Genomic DNA, 21,638 nt, shown 5'->3' with positions numbered 1-21,638 from the left:
ACATTATTTTAAAATTTAAAATTGTATTATTATTATTATTATTATTATTATTATTTATTTTCTATATTGTTACGAATTAAATTTTAATTAATAATAAATAACATATATATAATTGATAATTTTATTAATATATTTAGTTAAAATAAAATAATTTTATTAACAATAATTATTAATTAATTTAATCATAAAGGTAAAAAAGAGGGAGAGAAAAAAAAAAAAAAGAGTATTATAAGGTTTTTACTCCTTTAACTCGGAGAAACCTGTAATCGCAGGTTAGGGTGAATTTTTTTAAAATAAAATTTGAAAACTGAGTGATTTTGCTTCAACAGATTAAAGTTAAATAGCTAAAAAGAAATAATTACACAAATTGAGAGATAGTTTGTATAATTTATCCTATTTATTTATATATATAAAGTAGCCCCATTTTCCTTTACTATGGCTATATGGATAGATTTTTCATTAATATTGTCACATGAAAATGTTATGTTTTATAATTATTATAGCTATGTTTTTTATGCTTAAATATTAAATTCTCTTTTTATTTTTTTTAAATATTTTTATTATTATCATTATTTTCTTAATTTTTATAATTAAATAATTATTTTTTTTTCAAAATTAATTGCCAAATCTTAAAGCCTTTACGATTAAATTTATTATTTAAAAATTTATTATATTATTTTTATAATTTATCAAAAATAGCAATAATATTATTTTTCGTTAATATTCATGCATCTTATAATATGCATAATTTTTTTATCATAAATATTTTTTTACAACTGTATGACATTAATTTTATAAGTTGAACTAATTTTGATTGGGTTGATAATTTAATTTAAGATGAGGTAATTAAAAAAAAACATATATATATATATATTTAATGGTTTTGATATAATATTTAATTTTATTATATAATTTAAAATTATATTATAAAAAGTAAAATTTTAAATATCTAGCTAGTTTATTATGAGGATGATGTGGGGCAACGCAAAGAAATCCAACACTGTTCACGCATTCTCAGAGGTATCAACGAAGTAACTGTTAAAAATTAATTCATTTCGCCGACGCCATGCGAACCAGCAGGCGATATTCAATAGTCTCACGACACGTTGAGTAGGCTTTGATTCCCTCCAGAACATCACATCTTCACCATAGCCCAATTTACACAGGTTAGCTGGGCTCTGACGAGCATGCGAATATGAGTGGGCTTAAATCCATTCGCAGCACCAAGAGCTTGACAAGCTCCTAGGCATGAACTAGAGTGCCTCTCTCTCTCTCTCTCTCTCTCTCTCTCTCTCTCTATATGCCTTCCTTAAGCTTCGCTCTCCTTCTGCAGACTGCAGCTTTCAAGCTTGAAACCAAGGAAATGGAACACATTGATGATTTGTTGATTGCGAGCGGAGGTGGTGTTGCTCCTGGATTTCGGTTGCCTCTGAATGCTGTTGGAGTTAATCCAGGAACAATAAGAACAAGCCTAACCTAAATGCCTCCAAGCTCTCACAAATTCCTTTCTCTTCCAAAATCCCTGGCACTTGGACCATTTATATCAATACCTTTGGATACTCACATAATCAGGCTAGTTTTTCTCTCTTTTTGCTTGCAGCTTTAATGGAGAATAGGATAAAATTTAGATGCTTTATGGGTTGTGATTCTTGTGTACGGTGATAAGCCAGATGCTTAATTTTACTAATTAGGGCTCCAACATGTTGGGGAGGAGCTTGTTATCTTGATCTTGAACTCATTTGTTCAGTCATGGCGATAATTTTAGTGTTTGCAAACTAAAAGTTCAGAAGGGAAATGCAAAGGTTGGAATTTTCATTGGAGCTAGCTAGGAATTCATGAGAGAATGAAATACTTTTCAGTGATGAAACAGAGACAAAAAGAAAAAGAACTGATCTAATGAAGGCAATGTGAATATAAAAATCAGCAATATTTGTTTTTCTATCATTGCAAGAAGCGATGCAATCGTGCAATATGAATAATTCATAAACAAAGAAACACGAAAATATATCAAGAAGACATTAAACATAGACGTCCTGCGCTATCTACCATAGAAGCAATTATTTGTGTGTGTGTGTGATGGCAAATTGCACAAGTGCATTATTTGCTACAAGCCACATGCTTTGGGATAAAATTTTCTTAATGCTTATTTCTATGAAAGCAATCAAGAAAGAAGACAAGTCTCTTTACAGATTTGCATATCCAAATTTGTCTTGTAGACTTTTCTTCTTTTCTTGATTGCTTTCATTTTGTAGCAACTAAGCTCCATTCAAGAAACACAGAGAGATTGAAAGAGAAGAAGAGAGATTTCAATTTCAATTACACTCTGCCCCATGCATTATAAGGAAACAAAGTTAACAAATATAATGTGAGATAATAAAAACACTTTTGATAATTCTCACCTAATTAAAAAGAAAAATAAAATAAAGCATAGATTCTCATGTACTCACTAGTCACTAAGTAATAAAGCAAATTATAGTATCTTGATTCAATGGTAAACGATGTAGGAGTTGTTGGCATTTGCAACAATAACACCACCACCACCACCACCACCACCTAAGGGAAATCCTAATGTTAGAGGTTTAGGATCTCCATTAGAAGGTTTTGAATCCCCCATCCTCCCCTATCCTGCTGAGTGAGCTGAAGTGTTTAAAATGTAAACAAGGTTACATTCAAGTCGCCTTTGGATTTTCTCTCAAAAATTTGTTAAAATTACATCATTTTTAATCTTTCTTTTAGCTTTTATCTTGTGGAAAACTTTTGTGGCCATGTTGGATCTTTGAAGTTGCAATTCTTCTGAATTTTTAATTGTAAATAAAGGAGTGGAGCAAAGTTATACCTTTTTTAAAAAAATTCTTGGGTGAGGCCTTTATGGAAAAGCTTTTACGTAACATAGCAGCCGTAATGTCTGTTACATATGCTTCTTGAGGAATCCTATTACATATTGCTGTGTTCAGCTACAATAAATAGTTATGATTCGAAGTTGTAATATGTGTCAACTGAGTCACAAAGCAATCAAATGTTTAGCAACTAACCGTTACCTATTTATCCCAACATTATGTTTTATTGAGCTTGGCCACGTCAAGGGGATCTCGAAAGCATTATTCTTAATCAGATATTGATAATGTGTACTTATTTTCAGTTTTTTTTTCAATTAATTCGGCAATTGTCGCAGAGTGACAGTGAATAAATGGCTGGTCAGCTTTCATCATTAGGGTATGCATTAACTGACATTCCTGAGGATGCTGACTTGTGGCTGGTCAACACGTGAGTATCCTTCCTCCACCTCTGCCTCCACCCCCACCCTCTCTTTTCTTTCGTCAATTTCTTATTTTTGTGAAGACTGCTGGTAATTTTTCCAGGAATCACTGGGAAATAATAATTCATTATGTGTTATATACCAGTCTTTCATTGTTTTCACTTTGGTGGTTGTTTGTTTGTTACAAATGGTTTGATTTAGATATTAATTAAAATGTTTCTTAAATTTCGCTGATTTTATTGTTTTCATGATCTATTATAAGCTTTTGAACAAAACTTAAATTGGTTAAGTTTCTTGAGCATACATACTAGGGCCTTATAGTCTACTAGGTCTTCTTCCATGGATGCATACTTGGAATAAACAAGAAAATGTTTCTGTTGAAGCTTTAACACTGGTTGTAAATTGAATGTTTCTGTTAACACTTGCATATTGAAAATCCACATTTTTTGATGTCGATGCAGTGTAAAATATACAAGTCAGTCTGCCATGGACACTCTGTTAACAAAGGGTAAAAGTGCCAAAAAAACCCCTGGTTGTTGCTGGTTGTGTGCCTCAAGTTAGTAAAAATTTAAAAGAGCTTGAGGGGGTCAGTATAGTTGGAGTCCAGCAAATGGACCGAGTAGTTGAAGTTGTGGAAGAGACTCTAGAAGGTCATAAGGTGCGGCTTTTAAACTGCCGGACATTGCCTGCCCTAGACTTGCCAAAGGTACAAATTGAAAATTCTGACATTTTACTGTGACATTAACATTTCATTGTGTTCACTAGGGCTGTTTAGTGGCCTACTCAAAATACGTCCATGTCTCTCTGCTGAAGAAAACACAACATTACTGTGTTGTTGATGGTTAATTTGAATCACTAGCTATTTTTATAGGTAGAGTTATAGTTCTTCTTTGCTTATAATGTACATAACTTGGATTCCAACAGGTTCGGAATAAAAAATTTGTTGAGATTCTTCCAATTAATGTTGGTTGTCTGGGAGCTTGCACTTATTGCAAGACAAAGCATGCCCGTGGTCATCTAGTGAGCTACACCGTTCATAGCCTTGTAAGTACATGCAGGGACTACTGAAATTTTTGCTATTTAGTTTTCTGGTATTAAAGCCTTAACTCTGCAGGTGGGTCGTGTAAGAACTGTTATAGCTGATGGAATAGTGAAGATACTGGAGCATATGGTAATTATTTATGACCTTTCAATTGTATTGTTTATATTTTGCTGATCTGAAATTACTTTGAAGAAACCTTGTTTCTAAAGGTTATCTGTTAAGAAAAATCTCAGAGCTCCTACTGTAGATTTCTCAAATAACCTATTTACATGGAAAATATATATTTTACATGATTCAATGATAGAGAACAATGGCTGTTTTTTGCAATGTGACTACTCTTTTGATACAGATAAACTAACATTAACATTGGTTTAAACAATAGTATATGGAAATAATAAGTGAATTATTGACAATATAGCATGTTGGGAATCTAAGTCCCACATTGTGAGTAAACAAGAATAAAAGGTTAAATATAAGTAGTTGAGTTACAATATTAAATTGGCTAGTCATTTTGATGTGTCAAGTAATTTAATCACTTATATAAGCCCATAATAAAAAGCATTAATGTGTAATTTGCCTAGCACTTTCTAAATTTGACATGGTATTAGAACATGCCACAATTTGAGACTTAAAAAAGCAAGGTGGGCAGTGCCGTAGCGAGACAGACCCAGTGGATCTATGGGCTAGTAAAATGAACTAGACCCATAGAGTCAAGCAAAATAAATAAATAAATAAATAAAATAAAATAAAAAAGAAGAAGAAGAAGAAGAGGTGAAATTCTAAATGGGCCACAACATCCATTTCAAGTGACAACTGGACCTAAAAGCATAAGTCTAGTCCAGTTGCACTTGAGACGAGAGTATTGAAGCCCCACATCAGAAAATAATAAGAAATTGAAAGTGAATATATAGCAAGGGGGAGTCAAGCCAAATTGACTTAAGCCATTTTGGTGAAGGCAATCCTAAGTATCAACACAAGGATTAATGCCGATAGGCATTTGCACGCTTATGGTCAGAACAAAATTTCACATGGTATCAGAGCCAGGACTGGGTTGTGGGTTTCAGCTGCTCATAAGGCTATATAATTTGGCCTGTATTAGGTTAATACCACTAATTGTCAAGTGACAACTATGTGGTTACATTTGAGAGGTGAGTGTTGGGAATCTAAGTCTTATATCAGGAGTGGTAAATGTAGGTGGTCGGGTTACAACATTGAATTGGCTAGTTATTTTGATGTGCAAAGCAATTTAATCACTTATATAAGCTCATATTAAAATAAATTAGTGTGTAATTTGCCTAGCACTCTCTCCAATTTAACATAGCAAAATGGGGAAAACAAGAATAATAGTAAAATTCACCATTGTCATGTCATTCCATATATGACAAAGGAAATATCTCAGGACTCATAAAACAATTCTCATTGCATTAAAGAGTGTTTTTTCCCATTGTTTCCTAGGACATCACTCATTTATATTATAATGTGGAATCGAAAATTTATGATGACTTCAGACTTGTAGTATACCTATACAAGTTGTCTAGTTGAATTAAATCGTATTCTACCACACTAATGCTTTTAGGAAAAAAAAAATCCTTGAACATTTTCATGCTGCTGAAATTTTTGCAGGTCGTGACATTGGGGTTGACCTTCCAACTTTATTCAATGCCATTGTTGCTGAACTTACTGCTGATGCAAGCATCATGCTTCGAATTGGGATGACAAATCCTCCTTTTATTCTCGAGCACTTGAGAGGGATAGCAGAAGTTTTGTGTCACCTGTGTAAAACTCTTTTCTTCATGCGCCTGTGCAATCTGGGAGTGATTCTGTTTTGAGTGCAAGTCCAAATGCAGTTGTAAACTTGTCCTTCCTTTACGTCATTCCCCTCCCTAAAGAAATGCCCTTGTAATGATTCATATTGCAAATGTACAATTTACTTAATGTTCTGCTCAAGGAAACCCATAAAATTATGATCTTAACTGTATGACTGCTCTTTTTGTCTCAGGCAATGAATTGAGAGTACAATGTGAGTGTGTTCAGGACTGTTGTAGATACCTTGACTGAACTAGTTCCAGGGATGCAAATTGCTACTGACATAACATGTGGATTCCCAGGTTAATTTGTGGATGCAATTTCCAACTTCATGGTCTCTTTACTCTCTGGATATTAATTAAGTTTTCACATCACTGATTTGCAAATTGCTAACTCAAGTGATGTAGAATCCTTCCATGGACATTTGCATTTTAAGACGGTGGAATAGAGGTTTTTTTTTTTCATTTTAATTTTTCTTTATTTTTTATATAAACAAATCAGTAATGGTTGACGAAATTAAATTTTATATGTTATTATCAATTACCGCTAGAGAAAACAAAGTTAAAAACTTTTTCCTTGATAATTTATAACTGAAAAATCCAGGAACTCATAAAAATTATGAGAATTCATTTACAACATTCTTTGTGGTGAAAGTATTTCAGGCTTCTGTTGAGTAGTCCTTGAGGAAAATGACACAGATCTCTTGGGTTTCTCAGGTGAAATAGATAATGATTCTGCTCAAACCGTTAGCCTTGTTAATGAGTACAGATTCCCTCAAGTTCATATATGACAGTTCTATCCTAGACCAGGTTTGCTGTTGACGACTTTGATCATAGAAATATAATATTTTTCCATGTTTTATCTACTATACTCTCTCTCTCTCTCTCTCTCTCTCTCCACCTCCTCCCTCCCAAAAAAAAAAAAAAAATTCTTTATGCCCCTCTATTATTATTGTTATTATTATTAAAACTTGAGTTAAATTGTCATGGACAGAAACCAAGAACAAATTGTTTGCCTATCATGAAAGCTCATGATCACCATATGCATATTAGAAAACTAAAATCCCTTATTTTTTTCTTTCTGCATATGTCATTGTATGTTCTCTTAAGAAAGTAGTACAATGCTATCTTTTTATTGTTAATTGTGGATAATAAATGAAGTTCAAGAAGCATTTCTTGTCCTTTGGAGAGAGAGAGAGAGAGAGAGAAGGGGAAGAAGCAATTGAACATCCTGTCTTTTCTATTATTTGGGGCAATTGTGGAATGCAAGAAAAGAATTCTGATTTCAGCAATCCTTCATCCATATATATTTGAGAATAGAACAGTTCATGGTTGACACAAAGACAGTTTGCACGCTTTGTTTCTTGGACTGGTTTTGAGTTGATTTAAAAGCTAGGAATAAGAACTAAAATACAACTAGGGTTAAATATGGATGGCTGAAATCTAGAGTTATTTGCAGAATTTCATATCTGGTTGAAATAAAAAATTATTAAAAATTCTATGATTTACACTTAAAGAGGAACCACACCTAGGGTTGAAATGCATCACACAATCCAAATGGCAACAATTGCAAGAACTTTTATTGATTGAAAATAATAAAGCATTACGAGAACGAGCATTTATAAACTCAAATTAACCCTAAACCTTTCAGATGTTAGACTCTCAAAACTAGTCTTAATCCTATGAAGGATTTGGAGTGCTGAAGAAAACTAAGAGGATTAATGTTACTCTAAACCAATAAGGACTCAAAATAAAAAAATGAAGACTCTTAAAGACATTTACATAGCCTTTTCAGAGAATCTTGAAATTGCAAATTACTCCTGTCCTTAAAAATAAGTTTAACTCTTGTTATTTTTCTTGCTTAAACAACACCAAAACATGATTACTAAGGTCTCAGTCAAGCTCCCAACCAAGCTTCTCATTATTAGACTTGCTGCTTAAGTGCTTGGGCATTAAAGGCACCTTTGGCATACTCTGGCACACCTTTCTTAAACATGTTACCATTGTAATACATAAACTGTTAGGCGGGTTGGCCTTTCAAAATTTGGGTTTGAACCTTTTTAGACTGTGCCTAATGTTTTTTTTTTTTTTTTTTTTTTGGAAAACTAGACTGTGCCTAATGTTCTCAATTAGGCAGAGCCTGAAAATATGAAGTATCCCAATGTTTATAATAAAAGTTGGTCTCATATCCTGAACTCCCAATAATATTATCTTTAAGATGAAATCTCAACCAATCAAGACTAACATCAACACAAATGCATTTATATCTGATTTATCATAATCTACCAAAAAAAAAAAAAAAAAAACTAGACAGTTCTCTTTTGGGTAAATTACAAGTTAGTCATTGAGGTATATCAAAAATCATATATTAATCTTTATATTTCTTTTATGAGAAATAACTTATTCCTTGAGATTTCATTTCGTTAATAGAATGCTCCCTCTGTCTAAATTACCATTAATTTGAAATAATTACGTCCCTCAAATTTTATTTTATTAACAAAATCGTCTTTCAATTCGAACATTATATTTAAATAATTATTTACTTTTAAATATGAAATCATAGAATAATTATAATTAAATAATATATAAATATGTAATATAAATAATTATATAATTAAAATATATAATTATTCAAATATAAGATACTAAAGCAATATACTTTTCTAATTTCTAATATTTTATATTATATTCTATGATTTTGGAAAAAAATTAATTTTTATATAATAATATTTTTTTCCAAGAAAAGTGTATAAGAAAAATTTTTTTATGTGATTTAATGAAATTTATTTTGACGATATACATAATCATTTATAGATCATTTAAAGTTATAATTTATAAATATTTTTAAAAAATATATATTTTTTAATTTAATTTTCTTTTTATTTATATAAATATAAATTATAATTAAATTCTTCGTTTTATATTTATTAACATCATTAATAATAATTATAATAATAATAATTTTTTATTTAATAAATAAATATGTATAATAATTATCTAAAGAGATTTTATTTAATAAATTATTATTTTTATTTATATAAATAATTTTCTATTAATAAAGAATATTTTTATAACTAAATGATTATACATTATAAAGAGTTAATTAAATATTTAAATAATATTTAATATTTTAGAAAATTATATTTTATAATAAAGTATAATAATTAAAAATATACAATTATTTAAATATAAAATAAATAATTGCTTACATATAAAATTTAGATTGAGGACCATTTTATTAACAAAACAAAATTTGATGGATGTAATTGTTTCAAATTAACTGTAACTTGGATGAAGAGACTGTTCTGTTGATGGAATGAAACCTTACGGACTAAATTGTTACTTGTAAAAAGTACAATAACTGACTTGTGGTTTTTGACATACTTTAGCGACTATTTTGTAATTTACCCTTCAATTTTATATCAAAAGGATGGCATGTCAAGGAGAAAGGCAAAATGCCCAAAAATCAAAGAATAGCTAGATGAAATTGAGGCCTAAGGAGATAGCAAAATCAGGAGAGACGAATATGGTTAGAGTCGAGGTTAGACCAAAGCAGACAGCAAACCTACCCACAAAAGCATAAAAATCTATTCATATGGACGCTGGAAACCCATTGACAGTAAGGACTCACAAAATCGCCATCAAAACCTACAAGAACTTGCTAAATCTAGACATGTTGGGTAGTTGAGAATGTTGAACAGTTGTGGGGCTAAGGAATTGTGTTGTTCGGTGAACACAGCAATGCTATAAATGACTATATGATGTGTGTTAACTGTGGTACCATGTAACTGAACCCAGTGCAACCGCAGAGATTTCTTATACCAATGTCATCTTGTATCTTCTCTCTGAATCCAGGGACACCTGCTGCCAGGATGAAAAAAGTCTCGAGTAACATAGCGAAGAGAAGGAGCCATGAATTGACTTCTGTTTTTGAAGCTTTCACTCCATACAGTGGAATGGAGGGTAGAGTGGAAAGAATATGGATAACTGAAATAGCAACTGATGGAATTCACCTAGTTTGTCTTGTATCTAAACTAAACTCTTTGCCTTTAGATTCTGTTATGACATGTGATTTTGAGGTTAAGTTGCTGATTTCAGTTTGTTGTCCAGTAGAATAAAACTACTTGGTATGCCATAAATCAATTGGTATACACTGCATGAAAAATGAGCATCCCATTTTTCTCCTTCATGGAGTTAACTAAATATTATGTCCCATTTATGAGAGGATTCCCCCTGAAACTTTTTTTTCTTGATCATCAACAGAAATGGAGTGGAGGAAGAATTTGGTTTTATGATTTTGAATTATGTTGATTTCCTTATAATTTTATATGACAATACAGAAGAGCTTTTTTAAGAAACCCCTTATTTCTATTTCTAACAGCGTATTCCTTCTGTGCAAAGGTTGACCACACAAAAGCATACGTGCAGGCGCTTGTTGTTGCTCCGAAAGGAATGCTGGGTACTTCAGCTATTGTTAAGATAACATCTGTCGGAAGGTGGTCTGTTTTTGGAGAAGTGATTCAGACTCTCAACCCAATGGATGGAAAAGCAGTTTCTTCTGAACACTTGCCTGGTGACTACAGATATCCTCCCAGCTCTGACCCATGTGAAACTTGTGCATGTTCAAAGGAACCAGTGCTTTGTGATTGTGGACCAGAGAGCTCTGGAGGACAGAATGCTTTGGAAGAAAGTGCCATTCCACAGAATAATATGCTACTGGATGGTCGAAACAGAAGAAATCTGATTGGGTGGTTATTAAGGAAGCAGAAAAATCAAATGCACAAAAGGGTAGATAATGGGCTTGCCTTGGGATCTATGAAAAAGCAAGAATGGACCAGAGGAAACTCGAGTATGTCGAGCATTGTCGATAGAGCTCTTGTCGGAGGAATGCTTGTCAGCTTATTGACAATAGCAGCTCTACTAATACATATTTGTTTTTGGACTATTTGATCCAAGTGAACTGTATATTTTGTATTTTACTTATCCATTTTTGGGGGGAAGGGGTAACATGCAATGAAATTTTGGTAGTAAAACAGATTCTGAAAATTTGCATTTTCTTTAACATTTGTTATTCTGGCTTGGGTGTGCTTTCGATGCAACTTTTTAGGAATCACATACTCTTTCTGCTTCCCCTGCAGTGATTATTTTAGCTAAACAAACACTGCACCTTGTTCTTACATATTTAGTGCTTATGCACATTTTACAGTTTACACATCCATAGCTTTTTCAGCCGACCTTCTGGCCGCTACTGCCTATATATTTCTTAAAATGCACTATATAATTGCTCAGCAATATTACAGAATATGGAATAAAGAACCAAAAAGAATGTTGGGGTTCCATACAAAAGATTCAGAAAGGTAGGATATGCATAATTAGCTAAAGTGATATTCTCTTGCAGGTTGGTGCAGGATGGAAGCAGGAATTGTAACTTGCTTTTTCTGTCTTCTGCTCCTATGATATTGACGGATATTTATTTACTTATTCACTCTTCCTTGACAATAATTAAGCAAATGAATGGCTTATTGACTAATTTCCAGCTCACAGTAGCTGATCTGATTTGGATGGCAATCTCCTGAAGAAGTTGACAGGTGCTGAGGGCATCTTGCTCCTGAATCTGGGATGTCGCAGCAAGTAGAGTCCAACCAGTACAGCCACAACCTGGAACGGAGTAATGTAAATGAAGACAGCCCAGATCAAAGAAAAGATTATGAAGATGGCTGTAGCCCTTGGGTCTCTCCAGCTCAGAATTGCTTGAGCTCTTTCCCCTTGGCTTGCCAAATCCCCAACTACTGTCTGTACTCTGCCTGCAATACTTCTCAGCCTATCATATCTCATCCTCACAATATCAGCTGGTCGCGAAGTTGGGAAAGTGTCGAATTCTTCATCTAGCTCATCCGGATGCACATTGTCAGCTTGCGAAAGCCGAATATCCATGTGAGGTGGCTGTCGTGGTCTGATCCTATAGTTCCACATCCCAATTACAAACAGGTAGAGGAAGATTGTGGGAAGTATCAACTCTGGATAGCAAACCAGCATCAAGAACACTACATAAACCAGACAAGTTGTTACTGGATTTCTCCATGTGCAAATGTCATTGAACCATTTACAGACAGCTGCAACCCCTGTAAGGAGTTTCATTATGCGGCCGAAATTTGCTTTGCTTCTTCTCAAACTCCACATATTGTGATCCTTATCCAACATATACTCCACAATTTCAGGTCTAAGCGGGGGCTCTGCTCTTCCTAGTCTTGCCGCTATTATCCGTATTGCTTGGTGGCGAAGCCAATCAATGAGCATAACAGGTATTGGTTGAAGATAGTGCATTTTGGGAAGCAACGGCTTGCCATATTGAGTAATCATATTAACCCAAGCTGTGCAGGTAAACCTCAATGCCAATTGAATTTCTCCATGTTTCTTTAATCCAGAAGGATGAAGGACTAGCAGAGGATAGTAATGTGTATATATACGATCATTTTCTAAAGTCGAAAGACGAATTCTCACCTTCCCAATTCTCTGATCCCTTGCATCCTCTTTGCTTCCATTAATGTGGCAATTGTCAAAAACACCAATGGTGATCACAGTGCAAGGATCATGAACATCCCAAGTATACTGCTCATTCCAACGAGGATGCAGGTTATCAAGAAGCGTTCTGGTTCGAACCCACTTGTTGCCGTACTTAGCCACGCAGTATGCGTCAGTAGTCCTACCATCCTTGCTCTTCAAGGGCAGCAAATTTCTTGCACTTAGAATCCCAAGTTCAAGAATTCCAATTCTTTCCTTCCTCAGGAACTTGTTCGATGGCTGGAGATCACTGCTAAAATGTGTAGACTCATCAAGAACATGATAACCTGTGTCTAAATAGAGACACAGTAGAATCTTACTCGAGAATTTTTCTTTCTTCTTCTCGCCTTCCTCTGCTTGTGAAGGCTTTAAGAGATTGCACCAGCGAGGATCCGGGAGTTTAGGGTCTCTTCTTGGTGGGACGTCTCTAACTGGTATATAAACCTTTCCCATGTTCTCATCCTTACCAGGTCCAACCCTGTCCTCAACAGACACAGTTATCAAATCATCAAGAGGCTCAGACGCCACAAACATGAACTCTTCATTCCAAACTGGATTGATGGTTCGCAGAGGTTTAGTGATCCTTAGCTGACCCCCAAGTTGAACCTTCACATAAGCATCTGGCATTCGACCCTTTTCCGAGGGGAAAAGATCCTGAGCTTCAATGACATGAACTCGAAGGTAATACAATTTCGGCGTAAAATATACCTTGGATCTTGTATTGTTCAGGTTTGTTTGACCAATATCATGAGCATCGCTGTGCCATGCCTCAGGAAATGCTTCATCAGCCTGTGTTCCCATCCAAACTGCGAGCATAATTTCCCCCTTACTGGTCTTATCACCCTTCTTGTCCACCAATTTATACCATTGAGGAGCCAGTGGACTATCTGGCGGGACACGAAGAGGGACTTCTAATAGATCAAAAAAAACTCTGCCCACAAAATCATCCTTGACAAGATCCTTGTCCTTCACTGTAACTTCAAGAATATTGGCCTGTATTCTATCCTTTGAGAAAGCAAAAATTTGATTCCACACTGGGTTCTGATTCTTCTGCAAGTGTTTAGTCCTTCCTTTATAATTCCCAAGCTTCACTTCCACATATGGATCAAGACTCCCAGAAACATCCATAACAGGAAGATCTCTAGCCTTCACCACATTCACATACAAGTAACGCATCTGTTCCACCAAATCATAAGTACTCGCCGTCTTGTCCCCTGCTCTGTATCGCATGCGTGCAGCCACCGGTGGACTAGTCTCCACCAGTGCAAATTCTGGATTCGGCTTTGGAAATTGCATTTGCATTACAGTAGCTGGCCCAGCTCGAGCATAATCAGTTCTTGCCTCCACTGTCGGTGCCTTCTCCTTCATAAGGTGAGTCTCGAACCCGAACCCAGAAGACATCGGAGGAGGAGGAGGAGGAGGGGGAGTAGCAAGAGCAGGAGCAGGAGCAGGAGCAGGGCCACCGCTAGCTGCTGCAGTCCCTATAGAGTGAAAAGTCCTCACTTCTTTTTCCTTCTTCTTGGTCTTCTTCTCACCAGCCATATCATCTTCTTCAAGCTTGTTGGTATTGTATTCTTGGAGAGGGGTGGCTTCAGTCTCAATACTGGCAGCATTTGGCTGTTGAGGAGCAGGTGGATAGTAATTACCATCGTGTACTGCATAAATCTTGAGAGCTATATCACCTTTAATATTTGAAAAAAGGCCACGCTTCTCAAGTGGGCATCGCTGGACACTAGCCTCAGACTCAGATAAAGGGACAGACACACCAGAGATTCTAACACGACCAAGAAAGTTCTTTTCATGGCCAGCTTCACCTGTGCGGTCATGGTAAACAACAACCTCAATGGTCTGGCTGGGGAGATCTCTGGGATCGTTTACAGTGAAAACAAGCTTCTCATTCCAGTAAGGGTTAAGGTCTTTGGGCTTGGTTTGAGTTCTTTGTCGTTGTTCATCAAAACTAACTTGTACAAAAGGATTAGCAGAGCCTTGGCCATCTTTGGGCATAAGGTCACTTGCATCAAGAACTTCTACAGTTAGTTTGGTGGACATGGTGGAATTTGTGGAGAAGAAGACTTGGAGAACAGAACTACTAGAAAGCTAGAAAAAAAAAATCAATAGAGGAAGGTGATAATGTGGTGGTTAGTGAAAGAGTGGGATTGAATCATTGAAGAAGAAGACAGAAATGGTGGTAAGAGAAGGAGGGAGAGAGAGAGAGAGAGAGGTGGTGAAAAGAAAAGAGTGAGTGAAGAGATGAGGTGGTCATTTTGGAGTATGAAGACAGAAACATATGCAAGGAAAAGAGAGAGAAGGTGCGAGGTGGCCCCCCAAGTTATGTATATCTTTGATAGAAGAGGAGATTCTGATGGATACATGTGTTAATGGGTGGTAGAGAGAAAGAAAGTGACTTGTTTTTTAGGTGGTGGTTTTCTTTTGCCACTATTGTGTGGGCTCCCATTTGATTGAGAAGTGCACTTAGGATTCAATGGTAAAAAAATGTACTTTTTATTTTATTTTCTTGTGTAAAATTCAAGCAAATTGTCAAACAAAATTTGACAATAAAACATTTTTTTTCTATTTATAGTTAGAGTATTTTCTGAGTTAATTTGTGTATATTAAGTTATTTTCCAAGTGATTTAAGGATAGATGAAGCATCTTATATCTATAGACTTTGAGGAGGATTAATATGTAATTTTATCACTGCTTTACAGAAATATCATTTTTGTGGATCAAATATGTGATCTCTACATTATAAATGAAATAAATTTATGCTTACATCAAAGCCTATCTATATATATTTAAAATTATTATTTTTAAAATATTTTTTAATAAAATTGAAAGGGATTATAAGAAAGGATATCCATTGAATTAATTCCATTTTGTGATACACTTTATTTATATGATAATTTCAATTAATTGAGTAGATGTAATTTCTCCAATTGCATAGAGAAATAATCTTGATGGAAATACTCTCCATCTATAAATAATGGCGACATTTAAAGTTTTTACAATAATTAATAAAATAATTAGATAATCTTATTTTCATAAAAAAAATACTAATAATTTACTCAATTATCCTTTACCTAAATTGAGTAATTACTTTAACATAAATTTCTCTCTCCACTAATATTTTATAGAGATAAAGGGTAAAATTAAAAAAAAAAAAATTAATTCTCCTTAATCTTTTAAACGTGAAAGATAATTTTAAACAAAATAAAAAGTCCAATATAATTATTATTTTTGGATAGAGAGAGTAATGCTCAGGAAGCATTTGGTATGATATTAATAAGGTTAATAAGGAGTAATTATTATCCTTATAACTTTTAACTTTTTATTAATATTATTTGAATATCTAAAAATACTAGATTAACTTTTCATCTCATTAATACTTATATTGTTTTGAAATGTTAAAGGTTAAATATTAATTTTAGACAAATAAAATTGATAATTATTCTATTTAAAAATTAAAATCTATAAAAATAACATTTAACTCTTAATTTTTTTACCTTTCCACTATACACATCTAACATGGGAAGGAAGGAAAAGAGTAGGAATTAATTGTGAAGTTGAAAGTGATCACTAAATTGATGAAACCTATAAAGTTTATGTAAAAGGCAATGTTCCCTTTTAATATGATCACTCCTTTTCAAGGAATAAGGCAAGCTCTATTATTAATATGTATAACTGTAGTTTTGTCTATTCCTTCTGCCTAAAAGGTCAGCAATTTTCATAAATTCTTGTTTTACTTTAGCCCCTTTTACCATGACTAAAAACAAGTGGTTCTGCTTTTTGTATGATCTATTAAAATCTCTTTTGTTTTTCAAATTTTGGTGAATTTTATTATTATAGATTTTTTGAATTGTACAAAAAAATAATATCAAAAGCAATTTTAAGTACATAAAGTTAAGGTATATATATTCTGATATTACTATTATTATATTATAGTTATTTTTAAAATTATATAATTACAAATAGGCATGTTGATATATTAAATATTTTCAATACTCGATTCGATTTAATCCTATTAAAATAAGTTTAAACAATTATAATTAAATTTAGAATAAATTTAAATTTAAAAAATAATATTATTTTAAATTTAAATTTTATATATTAAATATTAATTATCTGAATTTATTTATATAAATAATTAATTAAATATAATATTTTTACAATAATATTTATAAATTTTTAGATTATTATATTTTAAATAAATAAAATATAAATAATTTATATCATTATTATTTTACAAATATAAATTATTATTCAAAATATATAAAACTAAATGGATTGAGTAATATAAGGATAATGATAATAATAGAGGGAAGAGTTCAAATAATTTGGGACAAATTTTAATTGAACTTGAGATAAATTTAAATTATAATTATTAATCAAGTTTAGTTTTGATTATAGTGATTTTTGTATATATTGTAACTCTGTTTGATATTGAGATTAAACAGTCAAAATAATTTCAGGAGAAAAATATCACTTTAAATATCGTTAAAAAAATAATGTAAAAAAATAATTTCATTATTTTTATATTTTTATAATTAAAATTTATTAAATTTAATTTTATATTATTTTTTAATAACTAATATATTTTAAAAAATTACTTTTATTAATAGTAACTACAATAATCATACCAAATAGTCCCTTATCAATTATCATCGCTATGAAGTACTTTAATATCATTATCTAAAATTGTTTTTTAAAACAATAAAGTTGGCAGATAAAATTAAATTTGATCTAACATATATATATATATATATATATATATATATATATATATATATATATATATATATATATTTGATAGCAAAAGAAAATTAAGTTCAAGAAGAGAAATCAATTCATAAATAGTCAATGTCTTCCAAATTAGTTAAGAAATCAATGCCATATTATATTTTGCTTATTTAACAAATAAAGTTATGTGATTATATATTAACTTAAAAATTAAGCCACAAGAAGAGTTAAGATTGGAAAAGACAAAATAAGAGAGTTATCGATATCATATAATAAGAATTCAATGAGACAATTATTGTGCACCTGCTATGAAGTGTAATAAAAGAAAGAAAAAAGGAATTTTATAATTTTGTTTTTAATGTATAATAAAATTATAATTTACTTACTTTATTTTTAATAAAAAAATTGAATATATTCTTATTAACAAAATAATTTTTTATTAAAATTCACAATTAATCAACTATATATTAAAGCAATTAATCTAAATTTAAAAGATTAAATTATTATAAATATTAAAATTATAAAAATTAAATTATTATAAAAATAAAATATAATGAAATAAACAGTTATGATATTTTAAGATCTAAAACTTCATTTGTTTTGTAGAAAATAATTTATACATGAAAAATATTTTTTATGAAAAATATTTTTAATGAAAAATATTTTCTAAAAAAATATTTTTTATAAAAATATTTTCTATTGTTTGGTTGTAATATTAAACTAATCATATATATTTATATTATGCATGTATAAGTGTTTTCACATTTTAATAAGATTATCAAAGTTTATAAAATAAAAAATAACTTAATTTTCTATTTAATCAAGAAAATATTTTCCTTTGATCCATTTTCTTGAATGCTACTATTAACATCCCACATTGGCTTGGGATATGGATAATGTCCCTTTCTAAGGTATTGGGTACTTCTGCCTCCCTTGAGCTAGTTTTTTAGCAGAGTTGAACCTGGTTCTTTCAGAGCCTACTTTGTTTTAATGTTAACCCACTTGTAAATGTATTTGCTTGCAAGTTTAATGTTCCAAATGTACATGTCTAGACATGAGAGCATATGTTGTCTCATATGGATTAGGGATAAAAACTTTGGTGTAAGTATAAGACTTTGACAAATCTCATTCCTTTGAATTAATTTTTATGATAAAGTTAAATCGATTCATTTTCTCTACAGCTTTAAATGCTAAATAATAGAAAAATATTTTTTAATAAAATACTTCTCATGAAACAAACGAGCCTAAATTATAAATTATTAAAGATGAGGAAGCTTTGCAAGGGATGGTAGGAATCCATATCTTTTGTTTCTTTTCTTTTCTTTTCTTTATTTATTTATTTATTTATGTTGTTCTTTCTCTTCTACAGTAGCAAGACAAAGAAACAAAAATATTTTATAGGTATAATATCATAGAGATTATAATGGAGCATGTTGTGAAATTAAAAATGACAAAGTTGAGAATTGAATTAGTATTAATTTCCACAATTTCCAAACCCTAACCTTAAAAATGGGATTGGGTTGGCCCCCAAATAAAAAACTTCAATAACCTAAGCACACATTTTAAAATCTACAATTCATAATTTAGGTGTCCAATTATATGCAAAGTATTGTGTAAGCAAAATTGGATATTTCTTTTGGACCTTCACATGAAGGGAACCTTCCTCCTCCTCTCCCTATTCCCTCTTTTCTCTTTTCCCTCTTTTTTTTGGTCTTTGTCTGTTTGCTTTGTGTTTGATTGCATTATTTTAAGGGCATATTTAGAAGATGAGTCCAAAGGTGGCCTACTTTTTCAAAAAGTAGCTCATCTTGTAATGGGATAATCTATGGATAGAATCTAATAATAATATAGTGCCCACCATTACACACTTGGTTATAGCCCCCATCATCTATATTTTGATCCAACCATTATTCATATTACTGTAATAATTTATTTTATAAAATATAAAATTGAAATATTAATAATTTAAATAATTTTAAAATAAAAAATCAATCCACTAATTCAATTCTGCTTCTAATGAATCATGCATTTATTTGATTAAGCAGTTAAGAGTCAATCTTAGATTTTTAAGAATTTTAATTTTAATAAATATAATTTTAAATTCATTTTCTCAAAATTAATAATTCAAAATTATATTTAAATGTCAATTATTAATAATAAATTTTTAGCCTTTTTTTTTTCTTTTTAAGTACCAACGTCAATGACTAATGGGAGCTACTGAATTAAACATGCTTTGCATATACAATTAATGAAAGATGTATATTACTAATTGAATTGGAAATGAACGAGTGAGTCGAGATAAGAATTCATAACAAGTGAAATTTAAGTAGCTAGCTCTCTATTCTTATAAATCTTTTGAATTTTTTTTTTATAATATTTAGATGTGGAAGTGTTTGGGAGATATGAGAGTGGCATGATTAATTAAATTATTTAATAAGATTCTAAACTCAAAGAAAATGCCTGATGAATGGAGGAGGAGTATTTTAGTACCTATTTTTAAAAATAAGGAAGATATACAAGGTTGCTCAAACTATAGAGGAATTATACTCATGAGTCATACTATGAAGTTGTGGGAGAGAGTTGTGGAGTATCGACTACGTCATGATACTTCTATCTCTCTCAATCAATTTGGCTTCATGCCCAGTCGTTCAACTATGGAAGCTATCTTTCTCATTAGAAGCTTGATGGAGAAATATAGAGATGTGAAGAAAGATCTACACATGATTTTTATTGATTTGGAGAAGGCTTATGATAGTGTTCCAAGAGATGTCTTATGGAGTGTGTTAGAACAAAAGAGGGTATCTATTAGGTACATACAAGTGTTGAAAGATATGTATGAAGAAGAAACTACTATTGTATACACAATGGGAGGGGACACAAGAGATTTTCTGATCTCAATTGGATTACACCAAGGATCAACTATAAGCCCTTACTTTTTTACACTAGTTTTAGATGAATTGACAAAACATATACAAGAGAGTATTCCTTGGTGCACGATGTTTGCGGATGATATTGTTCTGATAGATGAGACGCGAGAAGGAGTCAATAGAAAGCTAGAGCTTTGGAGAAGTACTCTAGAGTCAAAGGGCTTTAAGTTAAGTAGAACAAAGACATAATACATGCATTGCAAGTTCAGTGAAGGCCAAACTGGTGATAGGGAATGAGTTAGTTTGGATGGAGTGGTACTATCACAAAGTAATCACTTTAAATATCTCGGCTCAGTCCTTCAAGTAGATGGGAGATGTGAGGAGGATGTTAGTCATAGGATTAAAGCCAGATGGTTGAAGTGGGGACGTGCCATGGGAGTTTTATGTGATCGCAAGATTCCCAATAAGTTGAAAAGAAAATTTTACCGTACAGCCATACAATCGGCTATGTTATATGGTAGTGAGTGTTGGGCACTGAAGGAGTCGTATGCGTCTAAGATAAGAGTTTTAGAAATGAGAATGTTAAGGTGGATGAGTGGCCATACTAGACTAGATAAAGTCCGTAATGAGAGTATTAGAGAAAAGGTAGGAGTGGTGCCAATTGAGGATAAGTTAAGAGAAGGGAGATTGAGGTGGTTTGGTCATGTGAAGTGTAGACATATGGAGGCTCCAGTTAGACAAGTAGAGCACATTAGGTTAGAGGATAGAAAGAAAAAAAGGGGTAGACCTAAATTGACTTGGAGGAGAGTAGCACAACATGACCTACAAGTATTACACATTTCTGAGGATTTAACTCAAAATTGTTTAGAGTGGAGAAAGTGAATCCATATAGTCTACCCCAAATTTTTGGGATAAAGGCTTAGTTGAGTTGAGTTGAGTAGATGTGGGACTCTTAACTAGAGGTGTGTGGTTTCGGTTCGACTCAAAGTCTGCTTAGAAATCAAAACCAAACCAAAATTTTGATATGGTTCAAGTTTGATTATTTGTTGTTTCAATTCCTATTTAATACGATTCTCGGTTCTTCAATTCTAATACAGTTCCATTTTAGTTCTCAACTCTTGAAACAATTTTATATAATTATTTTCTTAAAAAAGTCATATTTGAATTATCATTTAAGTTTTGAATTTGATTATTAATACATAATATATTATATAATATATATTTTAACTATTTCTAAATTTTATAATCCTCAATGATAAAGTGTATATATAATTTAAGATTAAGTATATTATATAATATAATAGTATAAGTCTATCATATAATCACATTTTAACTATTTATTAATTGTGTAATATTTAATTATATCATAT

At 31.8% G+C, this 21,638-nt stretch overlaps 1 protein-coding gene and 1 pseudogene across 1 annotated transcript; one reads left to right on the top strand and one right to left on the bottom strand.

The window, feature by feature from the left end:
• The first annotated feature begins 1,092 nt into the window (after nt 1–1,092).
• On the top strand, nt 1,093–11,231 carry LOC110642672 (uncharacterized; annotated as a pseudogene).
• A 131-nt stretch (nt 11,232–11,362) lies between these two features.
• LOC110642671 (multiple C2 domain and transmembrane region protein 6) lies at nt 11,363–14,970 on the bottom strand. The gene has a single exon (XM_021794777.2). It carries the CDS (start codon nt 14,711–14,713, stop codon nt 11,642–11,644), a length of 3,072 nt encoding a protein of 1,023 aa, XP_021650469.2. The 5' UTR covers nt 14,714–14,970; the 3' UTR covers nt 11,363–11,641.
• Nucleotides 14,971–21,638: the final 6,668 nt, after the last annotated feature.

Source organism: Hevea brasiliensis, chromosome 16, assembly GCF_030052815.1.
Source record: "Hevea brasiliensis isolate MT/VB/25A 57/8 chromosome 16, ASM3005281v1, whole genome shotgun sequence".
In the NCBI taxonomy this organism is placed as follows: Eukaryota; Viridiplantae; Streptophyta; class Magnoliopsida; order Malpighiales; family Euphorbiaceae; genus Hevea; species Hevea brasiliensis.
This window is presented reverse-complemented; position numbering and strand designations above follow the sequence as displayed.